The sequence below is a fragment of the Myxocyprinus asiaticus genome, chromosome 23 (genome assembly GCF_019703515.2).
Source record: "Myxocyprinus asiaticus isolate MX2 ecotype Aquarium Trade chromosome 23, UBuf_Myxa_2, whole genome shotgun sequence".
NCBI lineage: Eukaryota > Metazoa > Chordata > Actinopteri > Cypriniformes > Catostomidae > Myxocyprinus > Myxocyprinus asiaticus.
In genome coordinates this window covers 11,541,981-11,566,657 of record NC_059366.1, presented here as the reverse complement: position 1 = coordinate 11,566,657, position 24,677 = coordinate 11,541,981, and the positions used below count along the sequence as shown (strand labels likewise).

At 36.7% G+C, this 24,677-nt stretch overlaps 2 protein-coding genes across 4 annotated transcripts; both read left to right on the top strand.

Moving 5' to 3' along the window:
- Nucleotides 1–656: 656 nt before the first annotated feature.
- Nucleotides 657–12,925, top strand: LOC127413666 (potassium voltage-gated channel subfamily G member 3-like). 2 transcript variants are annotated; one of them, XM_051650970.1, is made up of 2 exons: nucleotides 657–1,690; nucleotides 7,747–12,925. In XM_051650970.1, exons 1-2 carry the CDS (start codon nucleotides 1,071–1,073, stop codon nucleotides 8,390–8,392), a joined length of 1,266 nt encoding a protein of 421 aa, XP_051506930.1. In that variant the 5' UTR covers nucleotides 657–1,070; the 3' UTR covers nucleotides 8,393–12,925. The 2 variants fall into 2 exon arrangements, with proteins under 2 accessions (XP_051506930.1, XP_051506932.1); XM_051650972.1 differs by having other exon boundaries at nucleotides 657–1,714.
- A 1,185-nt stretch (nucleotides 12,926–14,110) lies between these two features.
- Nucleotides 14,111–24,066, top strand: LOC127413670 (cytochrome c oxidase subunit 7A-related protein, mitochondrial-like). Of its 2 annotated transcripts, none has more exons than XM_051650984.1 (3): nucleotides 14,111–14,430; nucleotides 16,596–16,730; nucleotides 23,255–24,066. In XM_051650984.1, the coding sequence occupies exons 1-3, from the start codon at nucleotides 14,395–14,397 to the stop codon at nucleotides 23,396–23,398; spliced, it is 315 nt and encodes a 104-aa protein (XP_051506944.1). In that variant the 5' UTR covers nucleotides 14,111–14,394; the 3' UTR covers nucleotides 23,399–24,066. The 2 variants fall into 2 exon arrangements, with proteins under 2 accessions (XP_051506944.1, XP_051506943.1); XM_051650983.1 differs by lacking the exon at nucleotides 14,111–14,430 and adding an exon at nucleotides 15,657–15,820.
- Nucleotides 24,067–24,677: the final 611 nt, after the last annotated feature.

The window sequence follows — 24,677 nt, the reverse complement described above, 5'->3', positions numbered from 1 at the left end:
CCCTAATGGTGTCTGAAGTATCTAATGATTTTTTAAGTTTTTATTGGTTTATATAATAGGCCTACATGTGTAAAACCTAAGTGACATCAGAAGCAATTGGTGTTTGTAATGTCTATAGCACATGGCCTCATTCACTTTCACTGTAAGTGTCTCACTGTAACCCAGATTTTTTTTATTTTATATTATTATTATTATTATTTTTATTATTTATTTAAAGAATGGACGAGTCAAAAAATATTTTCTGTGGTAATCAACATTGTGCCACAAATGCTGTCCATTGAGCTTATTTTATATGGAACCCAGAATATTCCTTTAAGGCAAGGGTCAGTTATGAAGGTAGATTTTAACAGAAAGGTTAATCTGCGTTCTCAGGACCAGGATATTTTTCATGAATGTCAGTAGCAGGTAAGGACAAGTTGACATTTTTGTATTGGGGCAAGTTGTCGCATGTATTTTAATCTTATAAATGTATACAATATTAATTAAAATATTATAACTAGTTTAAGCAGATTTTAATTGTTTGGTTTACCGTTGATCCTTTAACATTAAGTTTAACTGTGCAAGAGATGCAATGCTTTGATTATGTAATGTGGTTAAATAATGGACTTTTAAAAACAAGTGCCTCCTGAAAACTGATTAGACAAGAGAACATCAAGATAAGAGACCTGAGAGCACCACAGAAGCAGTGTGCGCGGGTGCGTGCGCGAGTGCGCACACGCGTAACATCCCTGTTCGCGCTCAGGTGGCTCACTCAGTTTGGGAGTCTCGCGGAAACCGAAAGTAGGCTACCCTCTTGATCCAGTGAGATGCCTAGCCAGTGGAGCGGAGCGCGCCGCGTTGCAACCGTCGCACAGGTACAAGTGCGCCATTGCGGGCGCGCAGTTTTCATCAAGACAGAAGATACCCAGAGAGACAGCATTATCTTCTGCTGCTTTCCACGCCGCGTGATGGACTCTTGAAGGGGGCTGAAACGTGAACTTTGAATCTAATTCCAAGCTTGGGAGTCATTTTGATGCGACACACTCAAAAATGACTTTCTTCTATACTATATGTTTTAAAGGTTCGCAAAAATGAAGTTTGGCAAAAGCGTTTGTATCATCAACGTGGGTGGCACCAAGTATGCTTTTCCAAAGGACGTAATCAAGGATTTCCCTCTGAGGAGAGTAAGTCGTCTCCACAGTTGCGCCTCGGAGAGAGAAGTGCTGGAAGTGTGCGATGATTACGATCGAGAGAGCAACGAGTTCTTCTTTGACAGACATTCGGAAGCGTTCGGCTTCATCATGCTCTACGTGAAGTACGGCAAACTGCGCTTCGTTCCGCATATGTGCGAGCTGTCGTTTTACAACGAGATGATTTACTGGGGTTTGGAAAGCTCTCATTTGGAGTTCTGCTGCCAGCGGAGACTTGACGACCGCATGTCCGAAACGTACACTCACTTTCCCGAGGCGGACCACAAAACGGACGAGCAATTTATGGCGACAGACGAGGTGTCAAGACCGGCTGACGCAAAATGGGACTCCAAGTGGCTGGAGCGGATGCGCAGGACTTTCGAGGAGCCCACCTCCTCTTTGGCCGCACAGATTTTGGCGTCCGTGTCGGTCATTTTTGTCATTGTGTCCATGATAATGCTTTGCGCAAGCACTCTTCCTGACTGGAAAACTGCCGAGAGCAACATTGTGGAAGAGAACAGGTACTCTTTAGAGCATCCATCTGGGTATTTATGTCTTTTTTCTTGCCTAAACTTTCCGTTAACTAACTGTTTGGTGAGAAATTTCCACAGTAAATAAATATCCTCGTAGGGGCAGTTCACACAAGACGCGTAGTAGCGGAATGGAATAGAACAGATTGACCCTGTTTGTTATAGAATAGTATGTTATAGAATAGTTCACCATAAATTACAATTTTGTCATAATTTACTCTAAACCCCTATGAATTTATTTCTTCAGTGACACTAAATGAGAAGTTACGCAGAACACTGACGTGCACAGAAGGGGGGCAGCAGGGGAGCAAGCCCCTGCCCCTTTCGTTCACAAATCTAAAGGTGCCCTTTCGTCCATAAAAAGGGGAGACATTTTAATAATTACATTAAAATAGTTAAATAAAACAAAATTAAGATCTTGTAATCTCACAATAACAGTAATAATGTGTTATTATGAGATTTCTTTGTAAAACGTGGGCAAGAAAATTAAGCGGAGGTGCTTTTAAGAGCGCACGCTACAGCAGATCGGGGCGGATTCCAATCGCAAGTGATCCTCCCTATGCCCTATACTCACTCTGAACTGCAGAGCCCTTGAAGAGATTACTCTGAAGGAAACATGGCATTACTGTATGAATGTACCCTTCGCTAACAGTCTTGTGGAAGTGCCTTCCGAGAAAAGATTCATTTTCTCACTTTCGTTTTAGACCAGCTTTTGAGTGGCATCCCCTCCCGCAGGAGGGCCTTTCAAGGAAGCAAAAATGCAGGATTCGCTCCAGAACATGCTGTTACCTCAGAGGAGTAACAGGTCAAACAAAAAGTCCGCTCCATGTATTGTTTTGTAAGTTCATCAGAAGAATAATACTCCGCATTTCCGACATCGTGTACCATTTATGTAGATAGATTTATTAATTATAATGGGAGCGGTCGCGTTGCTTTCAGTGATATAAAATAAATTAGTCTTTTATAGAATATTGACATAAACTGAAAGAGCTGTCAGGTTTAGCCAAAGCCAGTTTGGTTTTGTTGAAACTAATAAGCCATTAGACTAATCTCTTTCAGAAAAATACCATAGTATTACCATTTTTTTTTTTTTTTTTGGATATGTACCATGATAACCATTCAAAAACATGGTACCATCTTGACACCATCATTGTACCATGGTTCCACAATATTATTACTGTAAGGTCCTGTATATTTATAAATATTAATGACAGAATACAGTAAAATAATTTTCTCTTCTTAAAATAATTATATGAAGTAATATAAGAAGTATCAGTTATAATGATTGGATGAAGTGAGGGAGCAGAGATGAGAGAAGTGAAAAGAGTGATGAGACAGGGTAATACCATGGTAATGAATGATTATACAGAATAGGCTATTATTTGTGATAAAGGGAAAACAAATGAAAAATATATAATACAAGAAAAAATGCTAAAAAAAATAAAATAATTAAGTATATATAATTACTACTCATTAAAAAATAAATAAATAAATAAATAAAAAACATTGCCCTTTTACATTCTTCTGCCCCTGTCCCTGCTGAGGTCTGTGCACGTCACTAACGCAGAATGTCCAAGATGCACTCTTCCATACAATGACAGTGGATGGGTGCTGTCAAGCTCACAAAAGCACATAAAAGTAGTCTAAATGATTCAAGTGATACATTCCAAGTGTTCTGAAGCCACACGATAGCTTTGTGTGAGGAACAGCCTGAAATGAAAGTCATTATTATGTAAAAGTCTTCATTTTTCTTGACAGTCATGGTCACTATTCGCTTTTATTCTTTGGAAAAGAGCAGCTTGGACATTCTGCTTTGAATTATTTAGTTTTCCACCGAAGAAAGAAAGTAATATGAGTTAGAACCACATGAGTGTGAGAAAATGACAATTTATTTTTGAATGAACTATTCCAGTGTTTTAAAAATGCAGCAGAACACAACATTCCTGTATAAACGGAACATTTAGGGCACGTTTACACATTCTTGCCTCCCGTCTACGATATTTTTAATTTGTGTACTCATAGTGCAGGGTAGTGATGGAATGCAATGCCATCTGGATTAGGTTATCATTATTATTATTATTATTATTATTAATAATAATAATTTCTAATTTGAAATAAAAGATGTGCAGATTGGTTCTTAATACATTAAAATTGATTCATCAAAACATGCAAAAAGCAATAATAATAATAAAATAAAAAGATTAGACTGCCTATAAAGTATAATCTAAAAGATTAAGCTGCAGATTAAATTTTTAGTTGTGTAATCTGTAATCAATTCAAGGTTAAATTTTAGATGTAATCTACCCAAAGATTTGTGCCAGACAGTTGTTTTTCTCCATCGTGTTTTCCAGCATTTTGCACCATTTTTTTAAAATGCAGCATCAAAAATTCTACTTTTTTCAAATATTCAACGAATTAAATGCAACTGTTTTAATACAAGAACACATCCTGTGTGAACCCCCCAACCAACACCACACCCTAAATCAAATATGAAAAGCAATGCATTCACCAAATTTTAAATACATGTCCACAGCCACATTTGTCTAGAGTCTTTTGGATCATGTGTTTGGTGTCATGTTATGTCACATTTCTTAAATGTTTGTCCTTTATCTTTCAGCATGAAACAAAGTCATAAACTTTCATAGAATAGTCAATTTATAGCCTACTTGAGCATCTCGAAGTTAAGGGCTCCTCAGTTTCCCCTGATTGTGAGAATTAGTAATAAATGTCACAAATATGAAAATGATCTCTCAAGGTAGCTAAAAGCTGTCACTCTCCAAGGTTCTGAATGAATGTTGAGAGCCAGCTGTTTAGGTCTGTAGATTGTACATAGGAATGAATCATCTTGCGATAAATTAACAAGTTCTAAACAACAAAACAATTCTGCTTGATGACAGTTATTTGGTTCAAATGAGTTTTCGCTAAAGAAAGCTCTGCCCATTCTGACCACAGTAAGGCCATTTTGAACAATCTTCCAAAATGAACAAATTAATGAAAAAATACAAATAAAAGCTAGCAAACCATTACTTATATATATATATATATATGAATAAAGAAAAGTAAAAAGTGGGTCTAAGACTGGTGCCACCAGTCATTTACACACCTCAAGAACTGCAATAAACAGCTACCACTGACTACTTAGAACTAAATTCCAAATATAAGTACAATTTTCTTGTGTTTAATATTCCTTTTAACCTCTGAGCTTGTCTGTTCCGTATTCATGACTGCCACGTGGACTGTTCTGAAGGTACTGGTACCTGAGGAGCAAACTTCCATAGTGTGTGTTTGTGTGTAATGATTTAACATGGTCTATGTTGCCGAAAGATCAGGTTTGTTATTCATGCAAAAACAATATGAGTGATTATGTTTTTGAAGAGAACTTTCAACCTAAACCAGTCTCCATTCATCCTCCGCTAATGCATTCATTCCAGCTCCGACTTTATTTCTGTCAGAAAATCAATGTCTGAGGCAAAAGTGTAGGAAACCTTGTTGCATATAAACTGGAGTTCCACTTCACTTGATGTTAAAACATTTTACGCATCTATTTTGGGATTTGAAACAGAGGAATAGAAGTAGGCTACACCAGTCATTTTGGTCTAACAGATGTTGACAGTGTCTGATTTTTTCAAAATGGAAAAAAAACATCAGTATTATACATTTATAAAACAGCTTTCTCTCTCTCAGAGAAACAAAAGGAAATAAATAATTGTTATAATCTTTTACCAGATCTTTGCTTCACCAGTCCTTTTTGGTATACTCATTACAAAAATTTACTGGGAAAAAAAGTCAGATATAACCTCAAACTATTTGCTTGATGTGATAACATCTAAACAACATCTGGTTCTTTTCTAATCAGAATCAAATATACTGTATTCACTACCGGTCAAAAGTTTTGAAACCCTTGACTGAAATGTTTCTCATGATCTTTCTGAAGGTGTATGCTTAAATGTTTGAATTAGTTTTGTAGACAAAAATATAAGTGTGCCACCATATGAATTTATATGAAGAAAAAAAAAAAAGTTTTTGAAATTGATGATTTGGACTAAATAATAAAGTAAAGCAGCCAATAAGTGCCCAACATAAATGGGAACTCCTTCAATACTGTTTAAAAAGCATCCCAGGGTGATACCTCAAGAAGTTGGTTGAGAAAATGTCAAGAGTACATGTCTGCAAAATCTAGGCAAAGGGTGACTACTTTAAACAAAATCCAAAATAAATCAAAACTGTGTTATATTTTAGCATCTTCAGTCACAACATAACTCCCATAGTTTAATTTATGTTGTTCCATAGTTTTGATGACTTTACTATTATTCTAAAATGTGAAAAAAAAAAAAAAAAAAAAAAAATTATAATAAAGAATGAGTAAATGTTTCAAAACTTTTGACCGGTAGTGTATATACCAACAATCATGCCACGCTCCAAATCACTGAGATAAAATGTTTTCCCCATTCTGATGGTTGATGTGAACATTAACTGAAGCTCCTGACCCATATCTGCATGATTTTATGCACTGCTGCCACACGATTGGCTGATTAGATAATCGCATGGATGATTGTTGGTGCCAGACTGGCTGGTTTGAGTATTTCTGTAGCTGCAGATCTCCTGGAATTTTCACACACAACAGTCTCTAGAATTTACTCAGAATGGTGCCAAAAACAAAAAACATCCAGTAAGCTGCAGTTCTGCGGATGGAAATCCTTTGTTGATGAGAGAGGTCAACAAAGAATGGCCAGACTGGTTTGAACTGTCAAAGTCTGCAGTAACTCAGATAACCGCTCTGTACAATTGAGAAGAATAATTGGTGAGAAGAATAGCATCTCAGAACGCTATTCTAAGATGCAGGTTGGTGCGGTTTGGCAGCACGAGGGGGACCTACACAATATTAGGCAGGTGGTTTTAATGTTGTGGCTGATTGGTGTAATATATATATATATATATATATATATATATATATATATATATATATATATATATATATATATATATAATTTTTAAGGGTCAGATCAAGGTAACAATTGCACATTAGAAGTTTGTTACCATGCAATTCCATATCAGTCCTGTCTATTGATTTCAGAATCATATTTGGAATGATATATATGAAAAAAATAGGACAAAATGATGGCTCTGAACTGGAATGAATTGCTTTTATGTTTTTTTTTTTTTTTTTTTTTTTTGGCCAACCCTCTAAGACCCAGCAACCCTTTAAACAAAATTTCAAAACAAGTAAAGACAGTAAGCGTTAACATATGTCATGAGTTAACCACAGTATTCTGAAACAGAATGTTATTAATTTGAGCTCATTTTTCTAATGAGTATTGGCATTCTGGCAAGATGCTTCATTTCATTTTCCTGACTGTCCTAACTCTTCATTAGACTCATAACTGGAATACATTACTGTGATCAGCACAGTGCATTACTTTGCAAACGTTGCCAGAAAGAAAGTGTTGCCAGGCCTTATGGGATTCCAACTGGTTGCATGGTTTAAGTACATCTCAAATGCTTCAAGAATTCACATGGTAAAAACATATCTTCCCTCTGCAATTATGTCAAATAAATATTTATTCAGTAATTAGTAAATGGTTATTTGGACCACAAAACAATTGAAAATGCTGATCATACTTTTGCTAGTGCAATTTCATCAATTCATCTTTAATTCTAAGCCACTGTTAAAGTTAATCTCTGAACCTAATCCCACATTCTGTATTCAGCGCTCATTCTTACACTGAATGCTGGCATTTGGTAGACCTTACTATTTGTTGCCTCGGCTATTTAAAGGGTCTTTGTGTGTGAGTATCTAAAGCAACACATGAAAGCACTCAGCATCTTAGCAAATTGCAAGATAAATCTCGGTAAAAGCTTTAAAATGGCTTTGAATTATCACAAAATGATGAAAACACTCAGGCACCTTGAACTAGTCTAGTTAAATGTTAATTTGGGTAATGAGACCACTCTCTTTGAAATGGATCAACATGTTCCTCTTCAAATTAGTCTTCTTTCTCTCTCAGACTCTCTTGTTTTCTTTCCCCCATCAATGTGCACCTGTCCAGGATCATCGAGGCAGTGTGCATCGGCTGGTTCACGGCAGAGTGCATCGTGCGCTTCATTGTTTCCAGAGACAAGTGCGAGTTTGTGCGACGTCCACTAAACATCATAGACCTTCTGGCCATTACACCCTATTACATCTCCGTTACCATGACTGTTCTCACAGGAGAGAACTCTCAGCTGCAGAGGGCTGGCGTGACATTACGCGTGCTGCGCATGATGCGAATTTTTTGGGTCATCAAGTTAGCACGCCATTTCCTGGGCCTCCAGACTTTGGGGCTGACTTTGAGGCGCTGTTACCGCGAAATGGTCATGCTTTTAGTCTTCATTTGCGTGGCCATGGCCATATTTGGGGCGTTGGCGCAACTTCTGGAGCACGGTCTCGATCTGCAGTCTGGGAACGATGAATACGCTAGCATTCCTGCCGCCTGCTGGTGGGTTATTATCTCCATGACGACTGTCGGCTATGGAGACATGTACCCCATCACTGTGCCGGGACGTGTGCTTGGTGGCCTGTGCGTTGTGAGTGGTATAGTGCTGCTGGCTCTTCCAATCACGTTCATTTACCACAGCTTTGTGCAGTGCTACCATGAACTTAAATTCCGTTCTGCTCGCTGCACCAGAAGCTTCTCTGCTGAGTTTCTCAACTGACTCCTTCCCTAGGTTTGACTATCACAAATAATGTGACTCTCTGCTGTCCAGTCTCCACTTTCTGTTAGAGAAACCAAACCCAATATTTTTGTGTTGTGACATCTCCTGAGGCAATTCCATCAGGCATTTTCATCTCCAGAACAGGCTTCCTCGACGCTGCTGAGTTTCAGTGCTTTATCTGTTACTCAACAGAGGAGGCTACCTTGGTGACGGTGGCATCGAGGCCAGATGTACTTGACAGGTACACACTGCCAGAGGGCAGCTTACAAATGTCAGTCAGAGGCCTTGAAAAGACTCCAACATCCTCGTACTTTAAGATATTCGAATTGCTCTATCCATGTGGCATCCCGCCAGAAGGATTTAGCTTCTGAATGCCTCTTAGACAGCCTACAGGGTTGGCAGGCACATAGGAGAGAAATAATTCAATCATCTTGTCACCCAGGAACCTCTCTTTGAATTTATTATATGCAATGAAGTTTTAAAGCTGCACCATTTCCCCCAGCATTTAAAATATCGAGGGCAACAAAACCTATTTTTTAGACAGCTTTAATTAATGAGATCAAAAGCACAGATGACTGACAATAGATTAATAAAACAAAATAATTCAATCCATCTTTTCCAGTTACTGAGTACTCTTTCCAGGCTAAATTGTCATGTAGAGCTCAATTTGGTGTGACAGCAAGCCTCCAGAGATAGTCAGAGAGAATGAGCAGAATACAGCGAGAGAAAGAAATAGAGAGAATTATAGGGATGGAATGAGAGCTGTGTGGGCAGCTATGTAGCGTAGAGTGGAACATAACAGGCCATGGAGAGAGAGTGCTGTCATGGAGAGTTGGTGTTTTGGATGGCACCACGCAAAGCATGTAGAGTTCTTCCAGAATCAGCTACCTGTGAATGTTCTCTACTGCCTTGCCTTTTTTTAGATTGGGAAAGGAGAAGCCTTGAGGCTTGTGCACATCTTCACATAAAGTTCTCTTTAAGTCCATGAAAAGTTCAGAAGATCTTTCGGGACACAACAACCTCAAGGCCCTCTCTCCTCCCTTGGAGTCACCCATAACACCCACTTCTCCCCGACTCACTGCTGTCTCTATGTTGTTGTGGCTCTAATGTTCCTTAATGCACTTAGACAGACACCAGGCAACATGTTTGCTTTTATGTTTCCACATTTCTCCAAAGTTTGTGAGAATGATTGTCATGGGAGGGCATCTGCTGCAGAAAATGCAAAAAATGGGCTCAAATGTTGTTGAGCTACTATTTAAACTCTAAGAAAAACAAATTTTTAAATTCAAAATGAAGTCAAAATTGACACTATTTACCTTTTTAATGCATGTGTCCTGTTCCACTTTCAAACCGCACAGAGGTTAAACTTTCCATCACGCATGTATTAGTTATTCCAATGTCCATTCATTCACCTCATATTCAATCCATGATATATCTCATGACAAATCATAATAATAGTACGATATGACGAAATAGTGAGAAAACGTTTGAATTTTACTCCCATAGAAAAAAATTACGAACCGACGAACGATGTTATTATGATTTTCAAGTTGAACTCCTTACCCTAAACCTAGCCGTGATTTTTATAGGAAAATAAGTCTCGTTTACCATGGAGGAAAGAAAACATTGGGGTTTGGAACGAGACAATGAAAGTGTATACAGGTTATTGACATACATCAGTCATTTGTAATGATTATATAAATATTGAATGGGTAACAAAACTTCACAACCATTTTCTTTCTTAAAATAAAGTGTTGGATAGGAGGCTACCTAAAATTTGGTGGTTGTAGATTGTATCGTTTTTAAATTCTGTTTATTGATTGGTTGGTCTCTATGGGAATAAAAGTTGTACCTTTTCACATGAGCCAAATATGATGTCTTACAAATTTTGTAATCTCTACAAATTATCATGAGATTATGTTGCAAAAATAAGGACTATGGTATGAGAGACATATTAATTTCAAGCATTGCAAAAATTTCAGAACTCTGTTAACTTTTTAACTGGTATTTTAATTATATTTTATTTATTTATTTGGAATCAACATTTTCCAATTCTTGCAGTTCATGCTTTTTCTTCAGATGTGATAAAGTGACTCCATTGTATCACTTTTGTCAGGTTTTAGCCTTTTTCATTACATCCTTCTCTATATTATTTTTTATTATTAATATTATATTAGATATTTAAGTGCATATAGTTAGGTGTGCTTCAGTATATGACAACTGTTCAATTGAGCTGAACATTTTAAAATATTTTATTATATTATATCAATTTCTCAGTGGGACAGCGGGCAAAAACCATCAGTTATGTAATATTTAGTATGATTTGTAAGGATGTGTATTATAAAGTGTTTAAAATGTCCTTTTACTGTTCATTGGAAATATTAAAATGTTTTTTTGTTTTTTGTTTGTTTGTTTTTTTACATCAGATTGACAGAACTTTAGTTAAATATGTTTGTTGGATATAGTTATTTGTACAAACGTGCATTTATTCTTTTACCAAATTCCTAACCTGAGACCAAACTTTTAAATTGTAAATTTTCCTAGAGTTTTCCAGCTACATCCGCCAAACTTCAAGCCTGTTCTGACTCTGGTTGCCGTATCCTTTCTAACCGATCACACATACAATGTTTTTCTGTAACAAACTGTAATTCTGACTGTAATTCCTCCTAAATCACTCTCTCTCTCTCTATCTATCTCTCCTCCTCTCTTTCTCTGTCTTCCGTCTTCCTGTCTGTAAGGCTTTTAAAAGTATTTAAAATTGTCAAGCAAAGCTTTGTCAGGCAAAAAGCTAAGTTTTTCTAGAATCTTCAAACTTTCCTCTTTGTAATATTGCACACCAGATTTAAAAAAAAAAATTCTGTCACTTTGTCAAATCCTCCTAGACACAGTAGAAATAAACCTAGAGCCAAAAACGAAAATATTCCTTTTCATAATAGACCTTTTTCACAGACTGTGATGACGCGTTCTGCCTTATCAATGTAAATCTCGCAATTTTTTTTAATATTATACCTTTTTTAAATATTTAGTGTAAGTTTGTAACATTATTCTTTGTGTTATATTACCCTGGAATTAGTTTTAAAAAACTAATTACCACAGCTGCGAGGGGGTTTCGATTACAGCTGCTCGATTACAGCTGCTTCTCTCATTTTACTGTCTTAATCCACCACTCTCTATTTTGTCCTTTTCTGGAAAGTCATTCAAACGTAATAGTGGATTTTTTCCTTTGGTCTTGGAGCAAGTAGGTATGTGAAAATAATATTTGCTGTGATCTCCCATTCACCGCTGTTGAAGTTTACCCTGCAAATGTTTACTCCCGCGTTCCAAAACCCGGAGTGTGAAAAAGGTCTATAGTTCCCTCTAGTCCAAGTGACTGTCTTCTCTGTAATTACCACTTTCTCACTCATCATCATCTTTATTCACATTCTCCACAGTAATGTATTCATATAAACCAGCAGCCACTGATTGCAGCACATTCCTTTGTGAATTTATTATCAGAAGTTTGTGTGATTGCAAAAAGATGTGTTCCAATTTGGGTTACAGGAAGCAAAATGTGTCAGACCAAAATGTGCCAAAACTTCCCTCCTTATTAATTAAACCTCCTGAAGCGATCATGCCGCGAGGTGTTTTTGAGTGAGGTTTCAGATCACTTTAGAATACTGAGATGGAACAAACTCCCTTGACACACACATACAACACAACAACATCCATAAATGAATGCAAAAGTGAAAATAAGTTAAATCCTTGAAGTTAATTGCAGACTGCGTGTGTAGGCTGCCAGTCATTGGTTCTTAGTAGATTTTTACCACTGGCTCTCTCTGTTGCCTGCTTCATTAACCATGCTAAACTTGAGGGATCCTATTTATCATCTTTCAAACCAGTAGGTCTTGTTTGCATGGCCAATTTGCCGATGGGACTTGATGTATTTTGAATTGTGAGACAGCAGGGGACTTGTAATATCAATTTTATGGTGCAAACTGATTATTGAACATTCTCATCGGGCACTGTTCACTTTTACATGACACTTGATAACCACTGTGTTAGCAAAAGCACTCACCGTGGACATGTTTATGAATAAGTTTACTGTAATACTTTTTAATGTTTTATTTGTTTCATTGATCTATTGGTAGAACTAGCATTTGACACAAAGCATTCTGATATTTATCCAATTTAAAAACAATTTAATAAAGAGTTTTAACAAACATTGTGTGCATTATGATCATATTTATAAACATTGTGAATATGATATGACAGCTTGGGTTTATCACAGATGGCTTGAGATTTTTGTAGGGATGTTTTAAAACCCAATGTTTAGACTATTAGCTGGTAAATTGTTTGAAAATATGCTGTAAAATGGAAATAAGACCCCATCAGTTTTTTTGTTTTTTGTTTTTTTGTTTTTTTTTCTGCAATGATTAGTATGTTGTTAGCTTTCAATGTCTTTTTTAAAAAGAAAGTCTATTTTAAATTAACTAGAATATGCCTCTGTATTATCTAAAGCAAGTCTGGACATAAATAAATTCAATATAAAGACTGTTTTGTAGTTTGTGTATGTTTTTTCAGTCATCAAAATAAAACTTTACATAAGCTCCATGTGCTTGTGTTATGTAGACCTAAATGCTTTGTCATACTGGGAGCATTTTTGTTAACAATACTGAATGGAAAAAAAGTTTGGATATTGCCTCTAATGGTATATAGCCTAAATAAAAGTAAGGGGGTGACATTTAAATGATTAAATAGATACCCAGCAAAACATATAAATTTAACAAGATATAGAGACATACTGCACTTTCGGTAATGCTCCAAATTTACACTGCTTTTGGGACTGTCAAGTCAATGTTTGCATGTAGATTTTGCACTGCTGTTTCAAGATGTACTATTTGCTCCTTAGGCCAATACAGTAAGTTTACTAAATCCAAAGGGAATGAGTATTTTTCAGCCTTGTCTCCACTGTAAAAATGAAATTATATTTTATCCAACGTATTGAAGTTTTTGAGTAATAAATACAACGAAATATAAATAACTTTGCATCTACATGTTGGGATTGGGGTGGAATAATAGGGTTCAAAACAGTGTTACTATGAATGCAAACTTTAAAACAGTGAAAAAGACACTCTATTAGCATAACATAAATATGTATATAACATTTCCAACATTCTTTTGAATGTCCATGTACTAAAATAAAATATTTGATGCCATGAGTGTACCTTCATTTACTATTGCTATTATTTTGAATGGCCATGGAAAATGAAGCAATGTGATAACAATTTTACCTGGTCGCAAAAAGTAGTCATTTAATTTACCTGATGAACTTTCACCTTTTGCTGACCTTTTATGCTTCGCAGAGCTAATGTGTGCTTCTAAATCACTTGCACTTTTATTAGCAAATGACACATAAGTGTCAGCTTTACATGTCATACATCCTGCTTCCCACAAATCTCGACCTGGACGAAAGCATGGGAATTTTCTGTTCCACTCTTCTGTAAATTTGCACTTTCGTTTGGGCATTGTTTCCACTCAGCTGTCATTTGCTGCTACTGTCAAGCAACTGTTTGATGCCGAACACAACAGCGCTTCGCGCGTTCGCGGAGAGATTGACAGGCAGGAATTTGGCCAATAGTTGCTGCAAGAAGGCGGGACTTACAAAGAGGGGTTAAAGCAGTGCAAATATGCGCGCGCACACACTGAAGTATTATACCAGATGCACATCATAATGCAACTAAAGCTGAATCTTGGACATTTTCGCAAATTTAGAAATTCCAGCTGGATGCTTTTTTAAGGTCCGAAAAAGAGGACATGTCCGGGAAAAAGAGGACGTATTGTCACCCTATTTTAACTTAACCTCTTGCAACCTCGCATACAAATGCCTGGACGTTGTATTTTGGATTCACTATACGCAGTGCATAATTTAAATTAATTTAAAGCGGCTGATCTCAGTTCAGAACTCTCTGGGCTGTCAGTAAAGGGTTACATTTTCGACGTACTGAGTTATGTGACAAAACAACATGCCGCCGGTCTCAGCGGGGTTTGTTTTACATCTGGTAAGAAAACCTAATTAAGTTTTTACATTGAAACCTGTTTGCGTCAAAAGTCAAGAGTTTCTAGTTTCATCTGATATGCAATTTTTAATATTTGAGCGACTTATCCCGAAACGTCATTCTGCTAAACACAATGTTCACTATTGTGTACTTTAGCGCTATTCTTTCCTTAAGAATTCTATATTTACTGTGCATTATCACATTGATAATCAAGGGGTTCATTCAAAAGCTGAAAAATGTTGCTTTATCAGAGGCTTTCTATGGAGTTAGGATGAAAATAAGGTGCATTTTGAACTGTTCTGAGACCAGTGCAGACAGACAGCACACTGGAGGTTAAGTCATTCACTAAATAGGGAGGAAGGGAGCATCCTATAGCTTTCCTATGCAGCTGAGTGCATTCACGCCTGACTTCCGGTCAAAAGTTCAGTTTCAGGCTGTAGATGATGTTTGGAGCACTCAACATGATTGGCAGATATGGGACAATAATAATCAGTAATTAGATCCAGAATTTATAATGCTTATTTTAATATGGTTGGCAGTGATTGGACGATACTGGGCAATACTTTGAATTATAATTATTTATGCTAATTTTTGATTGGTAAAATGCTTCAGCACTGGCTGTCACTTATTTGTTTGACAGTGCAAAGAGAGAACATTGTGATTTTGAGATTTATTTTTCCGTAAATAAAACTTTCCTGGCTAACCAAAAAAAATAAAAAAATAATTTTTTTTTTTAAAAAAATGTATATTCTGGGAACGTACGTTCAAAAACTAACGGTCTCAGAACATTCTGGGAACCAAAAATTGTTAGCTGGGCAATTTTACAACTTCGTTGCCATGACGATGTAATGTCAACAAACCCTAGCCTAAAATGACTGTAAAAATTACAATTTAAACAACTTTACAGCTAAAATAATACATGAGTTTTAACAGAATTAATGTTAGTGCTTTAATAAAATTATAAGCTTCAAATTTCTACCTTTAAACCCTCAAAAATTGTGCTCCATTAACTTGAAACTGCCTCATTGTAACCTCGTTACAAAGTAGGAACCAGTCGAAATAAAATTTTGTGTTAATCAATATTATGCCACAAATGCTAACGATTAAGCTTAACTTGGATTGAACCTGGAATATTCAATTAATAAAGAGTACATAAAATACCAAAGCTGAACGGTAGTTTGACATTTTTAATCAGGCAATAACGGGTATTCTAAGTCTATGTAATTTCCGCCGGCTGCAGGGTCCTCTCCTTCCCTTCGTAAAGCGCCGGTGGTGGACGTGCACCTTGTGTCCGCTGTAACTCACAGTACTCTCATTAACCATGTACTATAAAGTCAGCGGTGTCACCGGGAAATTAACAGGAACTACCGCAGCGTCCGCTTACAGCCCACAGGTAGTGAACTATTCCGTTGTTTTTATTTAATGAAGCGATTTGTCACGGATGACCTTCACAGGAAGCGCCGCTTGTGTGGCTCACTGTCATTGCGCAATTCTGTCCGTTTATTGTGCTGATAAACATTCTCATGTGCTACTATCACGGTTGCATTCTATATATACTCTATTAAAATAATAGAGTTGACGCTTTCTCGCAACGTAAGTAAAAACAGACTGACACTGAATCCAAGACGGCCTGGGCAGGATTTGGTAGGTTCTTGTCTCATAGTCATAACTGCTTGTTGACTGCCTGAGAGACAGCGCTGTTGTCATTATAAACTCTTGAAAGGGAGCAGAACAATCGAATACAAGCAGAACATATTGAGGTCTCTTTGTTTGATGTCAAGGACAGCTGAAATATCCAGTTAGATTTGCACTCATTATTATTTTATTTCATCATTTATTTGTGGAACTCAAAGAAATAAATGGTATTTTGTGACTTATTAAAATGAGATGAATAAGATTATGACTTCAGTCATACCAGTGGCCTCGAAAAAGCCATTTTATTCTACACGAAGCAGGTCAGCCACTCATATCACATGACCAGATCATAATAAAGTTAAGCAGGTTAATGGCCTTGATTTGACATTTAGGCCCTCAATCCTCCACCATGACTTTGCCTGTTCAATATCCATGTTAATTAAGTGCACATGTGACTACAGTATTGTGAAGTGATACATTGCCTAAGACAGAATGTCTTTGTAGCTCTCCTGTCATTGTTTATGTTCTGACAGGGGCTGAAGCCCACGGTGCCCTCTCAACCCCCTCCCATGGTTTTTGCCTCACCAACCAAGGTGGTTTCAGAGGCAGGTCCAACAGTTAACTACTTGGGAATAAACAAAGTCCCTGAGCTGCAGAAGATCTTCCAGGTATTACACTAACTTAGGGCTGCAATCACATCATGCCATTTTCTTTATGAACGCTACACATCCAAAACAAGCTGAGAACTGTTAAGCTGAATTACTTTATTGATGTTTTATACATCTGTAAAGCAACTTCACATTGGCCTTCTGAGAAGCAAGACAAAAATAATTGTTTCTTTTAAAATGCATTTATTTTTTATTTTTAAATCGAGCAATGTGAGAATATTGGAACTCTCCTATTATAATGACTGAAGCGGTCAATCACTGCAGGTTTACACTTTGAGTGATGCAGTTTGGCACAAGCTCACTGACGGTCCGCAGAGTCTGTGCACTCGAGAAATGCTCTCTTTACAAATGAAGCTGTCTACACTGCACAATAAATAAATAATTTAAACCACGTCTGTGCCTTGGTTATAATGGGAGTTTTCTATTTTTGTTGCATTGCTCACTTACTGTGTATTTATCTTCTACATTTCAAGATACATTTACTTGAGAAGCAACATATAAAATATTTAGACTTGCTTTAAGAGAATGTATATTAAATAAGTGTATTTTGTATTTTAGTGTGTTTTTTCACTTGTTTATACTTCTGCCAGTGCTGTAAAGACAAAATACACTTATATTCAAGATCTATTCTCTGAAAGCAAGTCTAAATATCTTATATGCTGCTTCTCAGGTGAATGCATCTTTTTTAAAGGATTTTTAGATATTTAAATTTTTATTATGTTCAGCATTCTTTGATGACAAATTTCTTCTGCAGTATAGCTGCTAAAGTAAATGTATGCTTCTTTAAAAGAGTTTTAGATATTTATATTGGAAAGCAAGCCAAAACGAAAACAAATCAAAAACGTATTTTGATGCAGTGTATAATGGGGCAAAAACTACCCTCTCTCACCTTTGTTCACTTCAATCCATCTTTAACTCAAAAAAACTCTCTTATTAATAGAGCTGCGTATTGGAGATTTTCTTTACGATAAGAAACACACAGTCACACATATATTATGATTCAATACGTCGTGAGCCATCACGTTATAATCTAGCTGTAACAACATCAGGGATGAGCGTCCCCGTGCCAGAGTGTGCATCAGCCGGGTGGAGTATCAATCTCTCCCCCTTAGATCGGGTCACTTCACGTGACTCATAGAAGCGGCGCTGACCGCACAGAGAAATGCCAGTTTCGGAGTTTGTTCTTATTTACATGACCTGCTTCCTTATTATTTGAACTTCAATAAAGGATGCGTTAAAGATTTAACACCGGGGTGTTTCCTTTAAAGATACTCTGACATGCAAGTTTTGCTTAAGCGGAACTGCAGCTTCAGCTCCGGTTTATTTCACAATGAGAGTGCTTCTGTATTTACTTATTTTGTATTTTTGTATAATTCCCACATACTTCGCGATTCATATCATCTGAAGCTGTTTAGAAAGTCTGGAGTGCATCTGGACTGTGAGCTGTGTCTTCTTCCTCTCCTCAATCAGGCTCGAGCTGCAGATTTTCACAGAAATAAGTCCGCTATAGTTGCATTCTTCTGTAAAATTTCAGGTTCCTATCTGGTCCCCCGCCATAGTTAATCAACCCGAGATTGAAGGGAGTTTTACAAAATTGCACTTTCTCGCCCCATAAAAAAAATAAGAGAAGGCTCAAACCTGAAGTGGTCTGCATGCACACTATACTTACCTAGGTACCCCCTAAAAAAATTAAGACTGAGACTTTAACCCTTTCCATAATAAATTGACCCTAAATGTGGAACTTTGAGCAATCTTGAGCATTACATAATGACTTAAGTTTTAAGTCTAATGAACAAGAATGTGTTTATATATGTTCATGTACCTTGTAATGTGCTCTAGAGATCAGTTTTTGTTCCATGGAGCTAGGATCATCCTGAGCTGAGATTTTGAGGTTTCTGTAAACAGCTGTATAACCAAAATTTGTTGTGTGCCATGACACAAAGATGACCTTCGTGGTTAAACCAAGAAAAATTAAAATAAAAAACTGGTGGTTTTGCAATACCAATACATAGAGGTAATCACTCTTTACAAATGGTCAAGCAACCAACTTTACAGTTATTGGACCACTTCAGTTGGACTGACCCTAAACAAAATTAATACAAGAATGGAGAATCGTTTTCATTTACATGCTCCAGTACTTAGTTACAGTACTGATGGATCTACACAACAATGTTCTGAAATGAAATCTGTTATATAGTGTACCTGAAATGAGAATATAACAAACAGATTTACCTCAGAATGTACAAGGTACAGAAGCCCATTTTGTCCATGGTTTATCACTTTTTTCCTTGTGATCACGTCTTAAATTTGCTCATGATCTCAACATAACAAAAGTTATCTCGTGATCACGACCTAATTTTCTCTTTTATTCTCATGTTTTCGACTTAAAGTTCCCACAAGAAAACATTTTTTGGCACCTGGAGCAGCTCATAACATCACAGGCACAGCATCTTCATTTTTTATTGGTTATTTGTATAGGGACAGAACAAAAACTTGTTTTCAGCAGAAAAAATAAAGGCATTTTATATAGAGATTATAGCACATTCTAATTTGCATCTCAGGTCCCTAGATAGGCTTTTTTCATTAAAAAATTTATAAATCAAGCAATATACTCTAATCATATATAAAAAAAAAAGAAAGAAATGGCTAAATAAATACTACAGTTGCTCCCAACCCTGGTAACATTTAATATAAAAGTTAGACCAATGATTCATTGAGAATTAAAAATGAGTTCAGCTCTGGTTTCTTTTATGTCTGTTATTGATTTTATTTCAGATGGTAGCATGTTCTAGATTTGGGAACACTTCACAGAAAAAGCCCTTTGCCCCTGAGTTGTTCTGCGATGGTCCACCCTACAGTTACCATTCCTTGTTGTTCTACTACCATCCTGTCTATTTAGTAGGGGTGTAATGGTTAAAATTTCCCGCAGTTCAGTTTGTATCATGGTTTTAGGTTCACGGTTTCGGTACGGTTCGGTATTTGTTATGTTCAGGGAGAAATAAAAAATAGGACTGCAAAATCCAAAGTAAAAATATTCTATTTGGTAACAGACACTTCAAGAGATTTGCCCTCACTACAAATCACCATGGTTTTACTTCAGTAACCATAGTTTAAACATTATATTTGTAGTAAAATCATAGTAACCACAAAATTAACATGGTTACTGTCATGGTTACAATACTATAGTAAAATCAAGGTTACTATATGGAAACTACAGTATTACATTAGTTAACTGTATTAAAACTATGATTTCTGCCAAGAAAATGGTGACAGCAGTCATTGTTACTTCAGTCATGGCTACTACAGTATTACTATAGTAAAACCATGGTTAATTTTCATTAGGGTGCTTAACTAAAACAACTCGAATTCTCTAATTACTAACTCAACATTTTAACTAAATACCTGCATTATTACGCTACATGCATCAAAGAGCATTTCGAACTTAACGTATATTCAGTGTTCAGAATCTGTATATCACTATAGAAGAAATAAACTTGCTATTAAAATGAATACGAGAATGGATGTCGTAACGCAACTCAAGTATTTTAATCATAAGTGGAAATCCTACATCTTCATCAACAGAGTAAGGGCAACATAACTTTTGCTATGAACACCCCAAGCGCTTTAGATCTTGTTTCATGTCTGTCTGAACTAGTACTAAGTGCCTGCTTAAAGACAGAAGGGAGTGTATGCAGTTTCGGGCTCACCTGCGGCTCTGTGTGCGCCGTGCTATCTATCCTTGTGTGATGTTGGCGTAAATAGCTTATCATATATTGATTTATTACCAGTATACGGCACTCACGTCGAAAAGTGTCTGCAAACAGTGCCTGTTTTGTAAACGTTTTTTGACCATCGCTGTTGTAATTGACTGCATAAAGATAAAGTTCCCAGACAGGAGACTTAAATGACACAGGGGCTTCTCTCTTCCGGCTTGTTTTCTCTGCTTGCCATTTTGCCAACTAACGCGAGCAGAACTGTGATGTCATCAAATGATTTAACGTACTAACAGTTAATAGGACAGCTTCTCTCTGTAGAAAGTTGACCTATGTGAAACACAGGCAGAGTGTGTCCATCTACTGAGCCATACAGGTGCATTAGCGGAGGTTACAACTAGAGCCCGACCGATGCCGATTTTAGAGAGGGAAAATTCACTGATTACCGATATGGTGGCCGATATATTTAATTTTTGAGCTGGAATGAAAACAGACCTTTTCTATGTGGATTTTTCACAGATTTTGCACTGATATGACTATGCAGAGGTACTCAGCAGGCTGCTTTCTTAAACAAATATTTTTATCAAAGAACATCTGACATTATTATTATACATTGACAACAAATTCTAGAAAGGAAAACTGAGAAAATAAAGAATAAATAAATACAATAAATAGCTTAAAACATAAGTACTGTATGTTTAGTATCAGTCAATGGCTGACCATTAAAGAATAAATAAAAATAAAATAAATGGCTTAATAAACATCAGTACTGTATGTTCAGTATTAGTCAGTTGCTGACCATTTAAATAAAGAATAAATAAAATAAAAATCAGTACTGTATGTTTAGTATCAGTCAAATACTGACCATTAAAATAAAATAAATAGCTAAATAAACATCAGGGACCAGTTGCACCAGCTATACGTACGTTACAACTTAGCCTAGTTGTGGCGTAAATGGGCACTAAGTCACAATTTACACACTACTAAATATTTGTACACGATCAAACTTAGGTAGGATGTAACCCTACGTATAAACTAAATACTTACGGAAGCCTCCGACCAGGAGTAACTGATGGAATAAAAAAGCAGACTGATATTTTATGACATCAATGAGCTCATGTTTTGGTTGACAGGCATCAGTCCTTTTGACATATATGATGATGTTGACATTTACACTCGTTTACATTTACGAGAGAGAAAAAAAAACGTACTTTTAAGTGGCTCTTCAGCATATGAACCCAATCTAACAGTGCAGTTTTCAGGATGCGTCACCCAGTGTCAAGTTTCAACACATTCAAAATATATATAGGATATTAAAATGAATAAATGTCTATTTTTCCAGCGTGTTGTATTAGTATTTATTTATCACCCCTCATTTATTTTAGATACAGTTCCTATATATTATTATTTACACAGGGCGAATATGCTATTTATTAAATCTACTTTTATTACATATGGTATTTTAATGTCTGGAAAACCAGACTTCTAAATATTACATTTTATAAATGCAACGACTGGAATTGTTCGGTTGAAGGGGGTACCAAACTGTGAATCCTGAACAAAACAGTTTGTTGAATACATGTTTACGCATTAGCTTCCACTCAGCTGACAACAATGAAAGAAGCTACGTGGTTAGCTATAAGCTTGTTGTCACAGAGAGTAAAAGACTAACTTTATTTACTTTCCAGCATTGTGTCTCACCAACTAGGTAACAACATAGCTTGAAATCAGCACTCAACAGACATAATCCACTACTGCACCGTTGTCTGCTGAGCTGCAAATAGATGCTCAGGATGTTTACCTTTCAATCTGCTACATTACTGACTGAACTGACAAATTATAACTGGCTAACATAACAAACAGATGTGATAAACATGAGTAACATGGTTGTCAGGGACAGAGTTAACATTATATTAGTTATATAAAATGGGGTCATTGTTTATTAACTTTCCAGTATGTATTTCACAAACTAGTTAGCAACTTACCGAGACACCACTGAACTCCGCCCTGTCTGCAGATCCACCGTCAGCTCAGAGTCAGCTCTGTAAACAGTGGAGTTGGAGCGCATTCTGCTGGACAAACTACGCTATGACACCAATTCTAAAGCATTATTTTCTGCATTATATGTTCTGAAAAAAGTTTTCATATCGGCGCATATCGGTAAAATATACGCCAATACCGATATATCGATCGGGTACTAGTTACAACTGCGCATGTCTATGTGGTGCTTTATTTTCTTCGCCAAAGTGTATGATCCAGATGCGTTATTAAACTAGAGATGAACCATGGAGCAGATGCTTACCGAACCATGGTTAGCGAACCGTACGGTTTGGTTTTTTTACCGAGAACCATTACACCCTTACTATTTAGCTATTTACATAATACCTGTGGAGCTTTATTTTGGAGACATTTATACACCAATCTTATGAAGGACAAATGTATAACATTTTTAAAACTGAGATTTTATATATATATATATATATATATATATATATATATATTGCAATGATGCAAATGATTTGGTTTATTGTCCATGATTTTTAATCTTGACATAACAAAAGTTGTTTTCTCGTGATCCATCTCCTTGACCTAGAGAAGCCTACTTTTGCAATAAACAGAAGAGATATGTGATGCGCTCCTGCTCCTCTGACATTGCAATACTGCATGACATCTCTGGAATGATTCTGCAGTGATTTACACTTAATTTGTGATCACGAGAAAACAAGACCGAAAAAAAGTGGTAAACAATGGTCAAAACGGGCTTCTGTAACAAGGCTTTGCTTTTTTACTAAATTATGTGATCTGTTACAGAAAGCTGATGGAGCACCGGTTCACCTGAAGCGTGGAGTCATGGACAAAATGCTGTATAGGACCACAATGGGCTTGACGATCGGTGGCACCCTCTACTGTTTAATGGCCCTGTATGTCGCTGCCCAGCCCAGGAAACCACAGTGACCTGCTCTTTCTGTGCCTGCATAATACATTAAAATGATCATGAGTAGGACTGATGACATGGACTATTGTCATTCTGCCCTCAAAACAGTCACAAAATCACTTGATTACTTCAGTGCTGTTTCACTTCCATAAAGCTGCTCTTATTTATAACTGCAGTATTTTGTGTCACCAGTCCCCACTGATTTTAAAAGTTAATGTTACCAATCTGAGAACAAACCAACATTCTGATGAGCTTGCTGGGTATGATGGGGTCGTCATTGCATATGTACATTCACGAGTGTTGATTTTGATTTCACCAAACCATTTTTATTCTCTCATATGGACGTCTAACTGTTCCCTCCAAAACAGCAGTTCCTCACTGTCTTGTGGGCAGTAATTTACCTTAATGTCTAATTTTTAACACCTTGGGGGGAAATAATGGAGTTGAACTCGCATTTAACTCGAACAATCAACAGCAGGCTTTGGTTTTGATTTTGGTCCTATTTTCACACTCATCGTGACTAGCACACACTGCTCGGATATACGAACCTACTGCATATGCATCCCCTCATATCTTTTGAGAAATGACAGTGAACAATTACAGCTTGGCAGTCTGTAAATGAAGTCCTTGTAATTTGTATTTAGGAGAATAAATATATTTTGTTTGTAAAAAGTGGGGGAAAAAAACAGTGAAAGTTCCTTGTCTCTCTTCTGTTTTGACCTTTAATAGTCCTAATGGTAGATGTTATTATTGTATTTTTCTATATCTGAGTCAAGAGCAAACAACATCCTGTGGTCTTGGGTTCAGTGTTGCCACACAGGAAATGGTTGGTTTTCAACCCTTAGTACTAAGCATCTGCAGTTATTTCCATCCAAAGCGCTTGGCAAACAGATTTATTTACATTACATTTATGCTTTTGTCAGGTGCTTTTTTGTAAAGTGACAGTACATTTGTAACTGGGTAAGGTGGGCAAGGAGGCGGCGGGAACCAGCTGAACAGGCAACGTAAGTTTTAATAACATTAAATGAACTTGAATCAACTTAAACACATAGACACACACAGTGGCCGCATGTGATTCTCTCTCCTGAACTGGCACCTCCAGCTCGTCTTTATCCCCCTCCCAGCTGATTATCCCGATTCAGGGCAAGGCGTGTGTCGCCATGGCCTGGCCCCGCCCTCTTCGTCACAACATTCAATGTATATTTTATCAGTTATTGCTTTCCCTGGGAATCAAACACAAGAGTTTGGTGTTGCTAGTGCCATGTTCTACCAGATAAACTCTTCAAACGTTTTGGACAT